This window comes from Exophiala oligosperma (genome assembly GCF_000835515.1).
Source record: "Exophiala oligosperma strain CBS 72588 unplaced genomic scaffold supercont1.2, whole genome shotgun sequence".
In the NCBI taxonomy this organism is placed as follows: Eukaryota; Fungi; Ascomycota; class Eurotiomycetes; order Chaetothyriales; family Herpotrichiellaceae; genus Exophiala; species Exophiala oligosperma.
Window position 1 is genome coordinate 484,188 of NW_015622819.1, and position 10,267 is coordinate 494,454.

At 50.6% G+C, this 10,267-nt stretch overlaps 5 protein-coding genes across 6 annotated transcripts; 4 read left to right on the forward strand and 1 right to left on the reverse strand.

Moving 5' to 3' along the window:
• Positions 1–1,030: 1,030 nt before the first annotated feature.
• Positions 1,031–1,996, forward strand: PV06_01653 (uncharacterized protein; the record flags this gene model as incomplete). Its single annotated transcript, XM_016402272.1, has 1 exon — positions 1,031–1,996. One exon carries the CDS (start codon positions 1,031–1,033, stop codon positions 1,988–1,990), a length of 960 nt encoding a protein of 319 aa, XP_016266169.1. The 3' UTR covers positions 1,991–1,996.
• Positions 1,997–2,148: 152 nt separating this feature from the next.
• On the forward strand, positions 2,149–3,932 carry PV06_01654 (uncharacterized protein). Its single transcript, XM_016402273.1, has 2 exons — positions 2,149–2,562; positions 2,704–3,932. Exons 1-2 carry the CDS (start codon positions 2,209–2,211, stop codon positions 3,586–3,588), a joined length of 1,239 nt encoding a protein of 412 aa, XP_016266170.1. The 5' UTR covers positions 2,149–2,208; the 3' UTR covers positions 3,589–3,932.
• On the reverse strand, positions 3,737–6,592 carry PV06_01655 (uncharacterized protein). The gene has a single exon (XM_016402274.1). The coding sequence runs from the start codon at positions 6,292–6,294 to the stop codon at positions 4,117–4,119; it is 2,178 nt and encodes a 725-aa protein (XP_016266171.1). The 5' UTR covers positions 6,295–6,592; the 3' UTR covers positions 3,737–4,116.
• On the forward strand, positions 6,527–8,143 carry PV06_01656. 2 transcript variants are annotated; one of them, XM_016402275.1, is made up of 3 exons: positions 6,527–6,746; positions 6,795–6,984; positions 7,041–8,143. In XM_016402275.1, exons 1-3 carry the CDS (start codon positions 6,699–6,701, stop codon positions 7,505–7,507), a joined length of 705 nt encoding a protein of 234 aa, XP_016266172.1. In that variant the 5' UTR covers positions 6,527–6,698; the 3' UTR covers positions 7,508–8,143. The 2 variants fall into 2 exon arrangements, with proteins under 2 accessions (XP_016266172.1, XP_016266173.1); XM_016402276.1 differs by having other exon boundaries at positions 6,795–8,143.
• An 89-nt stretch (positions 8,144–8,232) lies between these two features.
• PV06_01657 (uncharacterized protein) lies at positions 8,233–10,093 on the forward strand. Its single transcript, XM_016402277.1, has 2 exons — positions 8,233–8,729; positions 8,784–10,093. Exons 1-2 carry the CDS (start codon positions 8,505–8,507, stop codon positions 9,672–9,674), a joined length of 1,116 nt encoding a protein of 371 aa, XP_016266174.1. The 5' UTR covers positions 8,233–8,504; the 3' UTR covers positions 9,675–10,093.
• Positions 10,094–10,267: the final 174 nt, after the last annotated feature.

A 10,267-nucleotide genomic window follows, 5' to 3' on the forward strand; every position in this document is an offset into this window, starting at 1 on the left:
TCACGAAATTAACGCGTTAATCTTTGGCCGTTTGATGGAGATGGCCCAAGGGGGTCCATATGGAGGCGAGGCGAGTGGTGGCTGTGCGTACTTTGTGGGAGACGGAGGAGAGAGGAGGCTCGCTAGTAGGCGTCGTAGTTGATTCGGCGAGTCCATTTGACTAAAAACTGTTTGATTTGTTGGCTGATCAAATTGATCCGATGAGCTGGTATTGTACTAGACGGAGTAGAAAAATGAATTGCACAATGTGTGTTGTTCAGAAAAAGGTCAATGAGGAGGAAGCTGATGGTGGTGACAATAGAATAGCGCAGGCAAATCCTCCGTCGGTACGGAGTACCTACAGACACCATCAAATTACCTGCAACAGCCATGTACCTGCCACCTATCACATTGTTACTATATACTACTACAAGGTACCTAGCTAGCCACTTCTCTACCAGTGATTGCTACACTCGTACCGCCAAAAAAGAAAAAGAAACATACACTGTCACAGCTAGAGGCCAGTGAGACCAGTGAGACCTCAAAAGAACACGTCGACGCCTTGACCTCGTCAACAAGCCTGGGCCACTTTCTCGCTACTCTTCGCGTCTCTCCTTTATCTGTCTGTATGATTGCCTTTGTTTCCAACCATCATTGACCAACTACACCGCTTTTCTCCCTATTATTCACCGGGGTTCGTCGTTCTAAATGGCACCCATTGATCTGCTGTACAGACTGAGGTCGACCTATTTTGGCCATAAAGGTTCGTCATTGGATTACCTCGGGGTGGCTATTACTCCGTGCTCTTGTCTGTACCACAATCACCAGCAAGATGCGAAACTAACTCTGCCCCAAATCTTTTCCAAGTCTCTCCACATCCTCAACTTCGTCTAGTCACATTCGTATTCCATTTCTTGAGCCCTTGCCATCTTTTATCGATAGCTGCTGATACGGACAATGACGACAGAGGAGGAAAAGCCCGTCATCTCGACCGCAACTGCAACCGCGCTCTCGGTACGTAACCAGTCCACTCCGGGGTTCATTTGCTGTCATGTTTTTTAACATAACCTCCTTTGACCAGGTGGCCTTCACACTAATTTATGTGATACCCTTCTATCTGTCGAGGTCGACGCGACCATCGCCGACCTTGAATCGAGATGCACCTTCGGTCATTCGAGCGCGGATACGCACCGTCACTCTGGCCTGCATTGCAGCCTCTGCGGCAACCTTTTATTTACTTGTTGTGACAGCTAAACTGACACCGGTCGATGCTCTACATTTCATGGGTTGGTGGCCGGTCCAATTGACTGACGTGGTCAAATGTTGCGCTTTGACCTTTCTCCTCTTTCTCGGTCCCCTGTTCGAGAAACTCTTTGTGGAGGGACGCCTGGGTGATTTGCGCCGTGGTCGGAAAATTGTCGAAACACTAAAAAGTTGGCAAGGCTATCGTAACTATGTGGCCGGTCCTATCACGGAGGAGGTCATCTTCCGCTCTGTTCTGGTACCAGTACATCTGTTGGCCAAGGTGTCGTCGACAAAGATTGTCTTTCTGACACCACTATACTTCGGAATTGCTCATGTGCATCATTTCTATGAGTTTATCCTGACTCATCCTCATACACCCCTCCTGCCCGCTCTCTTACGATCGGTCTTCCAATTTGGATACACAACGCTGTTTGGCTGGATAGCCGACTTCATCTACCTTCGTACGGGCTCGATTTATGCCTGTATTTTAATTCACACATTTTGCAATTGGGTCGGGCTGCCTCGATTTTGGGGTCGCGTCCAACGCCGAGAGGAGTATCCGCTGTCACCTATAGCCATACGAGGCAAAGACGATACCGATGCGATCCAAGCTAATGGAAGAGGAGGACCTCAAGACCTCAAGTTGACGGTGGCCTACTATGTCTTGCTGTTGACCGGAGCCTATTCCTTCTATGCCGGACTATGGCCACTGACAGCGTCATCACTTGCACTGGCCGATTTTGAGGGCAAGAAGGTTCACTTATAAGGTTAGACATAGAAATTTATAATAGATGGCTTCTCAGTCGCTGCTCGGCTGAGATTTGCTATGTCCGAGGTCGCTAACGACTTAACACCGACGTCCTTCTCAAAAATAAAATCAGCGATTATTCAGATATGAGAAATTAGATTAAACAAGTTGAGAGACACTTTTGTTGTTTGCTTTCTGACTTGATTGCTTAGGATGCGTGTCTATCCTTTTCTAGAATGATGCCTCCCATGAGGCTTGCACGTCTGCATCATCCCGCCCCGTGCGTCCTTCGAACCTCCCCGGCAGCGCAGCGGGCGACGCTCAAGACGCATGCGGCGCCCGCACCCTTCCCCGTGATCCCTACGTGTCCCGACCCGACATGCCCTTGCTCCTCGATGCCCGCGGGCCTGGACATAGACCGCAAGGCTCACCTCAGCGGCACCATGTCGGCTCACTCGCAACACCTGATCGTCTCGACCGGGCGGTCCGATTGGACGAGCAGGATAGAAAACGAGAGGGACACGGCGGTTTGGGGGAGATTCACGGCCGACGTAAAGTCCATGATGGGGAGAAGAGGCGAATTCTTTGATGTACGTTTTGTCCCCTAACTTTCTATCCGGTCTGAGATTGTTGTGTACCAATACAACGCGCTTCGACCGCAAGAAAAGCGAGAACGGAAGCAAGGGGGAGACGAAAAGACTGGCTGACTTACACCAGTCTTGAATCTCTAGCCGTACCACAACGATGTCATGGTCAGCACATCGTCTTTCGCCCCTCTAGAAGTCGCCGAACGGGAGGCCGAACTACAAAGATCCAGCGGAACACCGACGGCCACAAGCGTCCAGGCTCAAAAGACCGTCGATGCCATATTGTTTCCGGCATTCAAACACTTTCGAGGTCTCAGCACCAAGAACTCCGACGATGGACAAGGCAAAACCAACGGCGACAGCAACAACGCCCGAACGTTGATCAAATCCTTTCTCCTACCCGAAAAAGATAAACTCAACGCCGTTCACAACCACCTCTCAGAGTCTGAACGGGGAGCAAAGTCCCGCGACCCGTCACTCGCCTCCTCGCTGGATGCGTCGACCGTACAAACCCCCACGATCTTGATCTGTAGTCACGGCCAGAGGGACCATAGGTGCGGCGTCCTAGGTCCTCTCCTTCACGACGAGTTTGCAAGGTACATTTCTTGTCGCGATCCAATCTTCGAAGGTGGAATGGGTGTGAAACTCGAAGCTGTAAAGGGTGCCTTTGTGTCGTCGTCGCTGTCGTCGTCGGCCTCGACTTCCACTTCTTCATCTTCTTCTACCAATATCCAAAAAGTCCCGGTCAACATCGGTATGATTTCACACGTCGGGGGGCACAAATGGGCCGGGAACGTCATCATCTACGTCCCACCTGGAGCGCGGCAGTTTCTATACTCTCCTGGAGCCGCCGACGCGGTAGCAGTACCACCGATACGACACCCTCTGGCCGGCGAGGGTATATGGTACGGCCGGGTCGAACCGAAACACGTCGAGGGGATCATAGAACAGACCCTCTTGAGAGGTAACGTCATCCGGGACCTCTTCCGAGGTGGACTTTCTGCCTACGGCGACGTGTTGAGGCTGTGATATTCGAGGGAGAGGGACCCCCGAAGATTCCTAACTTCCCCGATATGATTGACAGTTACCACCAGTCCCCGCCACTCAGGCGAAAAGGAGGGACGGCGGTCAAGTCGGTCACGTCGCATTTCAAAATGTCTCATATGAAGAAATAAATGCCCTGTACAAGTACAAAAAAACAACCCAACTCCCTTGCCCGTTGGAGAGGCACACGAACAAAATCAACACTGGAAGACAACGTAGACACCCAGAGAGAAAAGCGCGAGCCAAGCACAAAGTATATTCAAGTATGTTCAAAAACGACTATATACAATGCAGCTCATTTACTTAGATATTCTTTTCATTCATATTCATTCTCATGTCTCATCATCTTCCCATTCCCAATGTGCCATGGCGTTTTAGCTGTTGTCAAAGAATAGTCTGGGGTTCTACAAACGCTCGCTTGAGAAATCAAACCAAAACCAAATCGCTCACTCTCTATCCCTCTTTGTACAGCTCATATGTAAACTGAAAGTAACAAGCTCCAGGTTCTTCTTGTCACCACCACTGGTTTCGACCCAGGTTCCTTCTTGGCCCGGCCAGAACTAGTTCGTCGAGATCCTCATCAAGCTCATCACTGTCCCATTCATCTTCCTGGTCCTGCAACGCAAGCTGCAGAAACCGTTCTAGGCCCATGGCTCGACCGGGACCAGCTGCGAAGGCACCGTTGGGGTGATTACCTTGACCTGGCGCCGCGTGTGGGAGAATAGGCATCTCGCCATCCTGATGTCCCACGTCATCATTAACCACAACGGCTTCGGCCTCTACTGGTACTTGCACCTCGTCGACTATTCTCTGCTGACCTGCTTGGGGACGCCGTTGACGATCTCCACCACCTTGCCCTTGGCCGTTTCTCATACCGCGCGGCCGTCTGTCTTGATGACCACGGCCTCTACCATGCAGCATGGCTCTTGGTCGATTGGGCGCGGCAGGTGGTGGGCGTTCAGCGAGGCGAGGTCGATCCGGCAAGGCAATTCTTTGTGCATTCTCTCCGCCGGGACGTGCAAAATTCACAATTTCGATGACGTTGCGGTTTCGTCGCTGATCTGGTGCAGGCTCTTCGTCGTCGGTCGAGTCAACTTCGTCAGCAAACGGCCTATTCCCACGAAAAGCGCGGAAATCCTCAGGAGGCAGCTCGTCTTCAGACTCCGTGTCTGAGTCAACTTCTACATGCCACTCGGCCAATTCGGGATGGTGAAACGCTTGGATATCAACGCCCTCGCCATCACCGGCCTCAAGAACCCATAGTCTCATGTAACATGAGCTTGTGGGATCATTGAAATGAGTATATGGGTTTTCTGGCATGAGAAACGCCGAGCACAGGTAACAGAAGTGCGACTTGCATCGGAAACAAATCATGTGATTGCAACCCATGGTCTTTTGGCACGGTGCGTTACATGTCGGACAAGGTGTCGAGTACTTTTGCATGTACGCCAGAGATGCAGCCTCCTCCTCGTCGAGCTCCTTTTGCCGACGTGGACTACAACGAGCCAGTTCGCCATGCCATCCTTTTCGGCAGACACAGCAAAAGGCGTAATCACAGTCTTCGCAGACGGAGAGGCGCTCAGACATCGGGAGTCCTTCGAGGTCATACTTCTTTTTTTTCTTCTTCTTGCTTTTCGGTGAATGTGCTTCCTCTTCTGATTCGGAGCCGCTGGCAGTAACACCATTCAAAGGGTCATTCGGCTTGGGATGTTTCTTGGACCGAGCGGCACCCTGACACCATTGCCGCGGACAGTAGATCGTATCCGGATCTGCCTCCAGCCTCTTTTTCCGCTTCAGACGGACGTATCTTTGGACCAACTCCTGTTCGATGGGGATCTGTAGCAACTCACTGGGATTAAGTGTACGATCGTGTTTTCGTCTTTTCGATATTTGGCCGTTCATACCCGGTGTCTGACTCTCGTCCTTGCCACATGTTGGGGAGAGACATTTGACACTGTCCACATCGCCCTCCGTGATACAGCTTTTGTAGAAGTCCTGCAAGCAAGCAACACAGAAAACATCACCGCATTGAAGCATCTTGTGACAGTGAAGACCCTTCTTAGGCTCCAGACACACGCCACAGTCAAAGGTGCCTCTTTCAAATTGTTGGCGTTTGGCCTGGAGATCAAAGTCCAACAGTGCAAGCTTCAGATCTGCAGGAATTCGAAAGTCGGTTGATCCGGCAAGTCCAAACGCGTTCTCTGCCTCTTGTTGTACATGGTCAATGTATGTGTAAACACTCTGGTCCTTCCCTATCTCTTCCCACAGCCTCGAGCAGTCGTCCCTCAGTTTCTTGAGTATAGCCTGAGGCAGCCATGGTGGTGTCGCAGAGATAGACACCGTTGGTGGGATTTCCTCTGGATAGCCTTCTGGAAGACTGATTCGAAGTGAGAGGGGGGGGAGATGTGAGAGTTCGTGGGCTTCTAGAGGAGTCTGCTGTGAGACTGACTGTTTCGAAGGGAAGTCACCTTCATCTTGATCAGAGGACGATGGTGGCGTCAACACCGCAGGTGGTACTCCAGTCTCCGCTGATTTGAACAGGAGCCGTAGTGGTTGTATAGGTGTTACTCCAAGCTCGAGGGTTGCAATATAGGGGTTGGATGGGTCGATGACAAGTTCTGGAAAGATTGCCGCTATAGAAGAGAGTTCAGTCGTTCTCTCATCCTCAGCGGCGCCCGGGTCATCGTCCATGCTGCGAGGGGTGAATCGTGGCGGCGGTATTCAAGAATGCCACGAGGATCCCGGCGACACTTGTGGGAACAACCACAAGGCACGAGATGCAGAGGAAGGGCAGTTGAGACGAAACTGTTTTTAAGTAATCAGAAGGAATATCCATGAAGAGGATGGAAAATACGACCTCTGTATTTCTCACCACCACATGAGTCCAGAACACTCACTTGCCTAGAAGTAAGGCAAAGAATGACGCAGGCCCGAAAAAATATCTGGGGAAATATCCGACGAGCCAGAAATGCTCAACTAAAGGGGTACATTTTTTGCCTCGATTCAATAACCACGATTTTCTACTCCGCTACTTCGCATTTATATCTACCGTCACTATCTAACACACTACGATCCCCGACAACTGGTTTGGGTCAATGGACGATCCTGCGCTCGCGTCGCTGTCGCTGACACATGTTCGATATGTACGGCTCTCGAGAAGATTCCTTGAAAGGTGGCACTAACGAATATAGAACCCCAATGATCCTATATCGTATGCTTCGGCATGGCTGGCGCTCGTTCCCCAGGGACTCTGCGTCGTTTATGTGTCCCTCATATGGGCGTCCCGTGAGGTGGAAATCTTTCTAATGTTTGCTGGACAAATGGCTTGCGAGGGTCTCAATTTTGGCTTGAAGAGGCTTATTCGAGAAGAACGTCCTCAACGTATGCGGCTCTTTGCTACTGCCACTGCTCCATCTCCGGCTTCTAATGATTTACAGAAATGCACGGCAAAGGTTACGGCATGCCATCATCGCATGCTCAATTTGTGACGTTCTTCTCGCTGTCACTTTCCTTGTGGTTGCTCTTCCGACATGTGCCCACCTCAAGCACAAGCTACTCACCATCCACGTTCTCCGAGAGAATTTTCTTGTCTCTGCTGGCGTGTGTTGGTGCCAGTGCTGTGGCTGCAAGTCGTGTATATCTCAACTATCACACTCCGAAGCAAGTCTTAGTGGGTGTAGCCGCCGGCGCCATCTTCGCTGTTTTTTGGTTCGTTTTTACGACTTATCTGAGAAGATTCGGTTGGATCGATTGGGCATTGGAGACATGGATATCGCGTAGATTTCGATTTCGGGATCTAATCACCACCGAGGATATTCAAGACGCCGGCTGGGGTCGTTGGGAAACGCGTCGAAAAGCGAAGCGAACAACCGGGACAAATGATATGGGCAAAAAGAGCAGATGAGATTGCGTCCAAAGGGATTATTGATTCCTCCCCTTGTAGACTACTAGCGGTCTTTGAATCTGTCAGTCACATACACTCACTTGGTAGACAGTAGAGAGCGTGGGCTTCATGACCGGGACAAAGAGATTGATGTCATTTCGATCAAGTACTGTAGGAGTACAGCCTTGCAACCCAACGAAAAGCCCTCGAATGGACCCCTGGCGCCCCCTGAGAAGGTGAAGTGTACTCGTGCTGAACTAGAACCTGTCGAGTCACTGTCACACTCCTGGATCGAATACTTGTGCACACGTGTCTGCACTCATTCCACGGTACAGGGAACGAGTGCGTGATAGTACATTCCAAAGGCTTCTTGGTCGAGGGAGTGATCAGCCGGCACCAAACCAGGATTTTTATGCGTAGTATGTATTATATACCTGTCAGAATCAGGGCAGAACAGCTGGCTTTATCAAGCTTTTTGGCAATTGATTTGTGGCTGACCTGAACCCTGGCAACATATGTAAAAGGACAAGTCGTCGTACTCGGACGTATGTGCACGCGAGCCTTGGTTTGAAAATATATTTGTCTGACGTGAAAGAATATGAACGAGTCAGGCTCAGATTGTATGTAGATACGAGGAAAATCGCTTTGTCAGACACATCCTCGGACTTCGAAACATATACGTTCCGAGCGCAGTGCATAACTCCAGACTCTTTTGGTTCTAAAATTACTTCCCTTTCCCGGCGCATCCGGGCCTTGTCACTCTCCTTGAAAGGGACGCAATCATGCATTCATCAGTCAGATTGTCTCGCCTGATTGATACGCTGCAAATGGTTCGTGGTCGTTACTGCTGATGCTAATGCTTTGTCACGCCAATCGAGCCTTTTCCCTGTCCTCCTCACCTGTTCTCTTGCCTTTCGTCTTTCCTTTCCTTTGTATCAATCAATCCGCCTATCTAATCTCATCACGAACCACTTCTGTACGAACAAAATTCAATTGACCAGTGAACCACAACGACACGATGTATCTCGCGCCTGCGCTGGTCGCCGGTGCCCTGGCCTCGAGGGCATCCGCCTTCCTGTTGCCCCTCGAAGTCACCAAAGCTGCCGCACGACCCGCCTTCGAGGTGAAGCCTCCTCCATCCGTGGTTATGGTCGGTGGCTCTGTTGATCTTGATTGCCACGACTGCCCGTTCGTCGATCCAGAGAACCCATCCGTGGTGCAGGTGGGCGTCGAAAGTAAAATTGTAAGCACGTGCGTGGCATGCGGTCTGCTCAAATACTGACTTTATCGTGTCAAGCAACTGGAATTCACGATCGACTCCGAAGACCGTCTGAACATCAATGATTTTCCAGTCTACCCTCACGAATCCGACGCATCCAACTCCTCCCCCGTCTTTGTGACGACTCGTCAGATAAGGGCCGAAGATGGTCAAGAGTCGGATCCCGTCCAGTTGGACTTTGCTTTGGAGGCTCTGGAGCCCATTAGATCCATTCACAGCCCTGATGCTACTCTTCAACCCCTACGATTCACTGTGCTTGGTCTCCAAGGTCGTCCGGTGAAAGTCGATACTATTGTTGTCGATCTCCTTCAAACACCCGATCAGGCTGTGATTGCCAGATTCTCTCAAATTCCCTTCGAATTGACCCCTGGAGCTAAGACTTGCGATACCTCCTCACAGTGGTCGCTCTGCCGTGTGAGGGCCATTGTTACCGCTCGTCTGCAGTCCATCATGGCAGCCGCTAGAGCGCGTGCCCACGGAGCCCACGGCTGGATCAAGAACGGAAAGGGTTGTCATGGCAGAAAGTTTGGTGGTATGGGTAGACACCACGGCCATCACCGCCATGGCCATCATATGGGTGGCTGGAGTCGTCACCACCGCTTCCATCGATTTGGCCACATCCTGCACCAAACAATTCGCTTCTTTGTCATCCCCGCACTCTTGGGTATCATTGGAGGCTTGATGGCTAGCGCTGTTGGTATGCTTGTTGGTCAGATGATCTCATATCTTTGGATTCGTTTCCATCGACGTGGTCAGAGAGGAAACGCCAGCGCCCGTACGGTTGAGGTTGCGATTGAGGAGGAAGAGAAGGGGGCGTTAATGACTGAAGACATTCCACCTCCACCCAAATACCAGGATTTGGAAGCCTGTGCCGAAGAAGTCGAGGAAGTGACCGACGAGAAACACTGAACGAATCGTCTCGGAAGGGCAAACGCGTTATTGTGACCAAAGAAATACAACTCTACTGGGCAGCCAAGTACTGGACTACAAGGATTATGAGATACCCAAGCATTGCAGGTGTTTAATTGAGGAAGACTCGTGAAATGAAGTGCAGACGCGACCTGATTGTATGGACATCAGAAGGAGGACTGGTTACGTGGAGTTATCACCGGTGACCAGGGTTACGGTATATTTGACTCGGTATAACTAGCCAATGCGGCGACGTTGCGTTGAAGTAGCAATTAAGAACACATAGGGACAAAGTGGCGTGTGCTCGAAGAGGAAGCTTTGAGTGGTTCTATCGAAGGGTATGTAGGCTTTTAATTCACTTGGTGAACCTTGACAGTAGAATTGACACTATGAATATCATGAAAAGGTTGCGGAGTAAATGTTTTGATTCTCTCTAACGACACTGAGAACACAATCTGCAGTGCCGATGATTTTGACTGCCTCTAGGTACTATACCTTGAATTTTTCGAGTCCAACTTTTGTTTACATTCCATCTATTTGGGCCTGTCACACCACGTTTCCCATCCGGCTTTTGTTTGTGTTGTGTGTGCCGC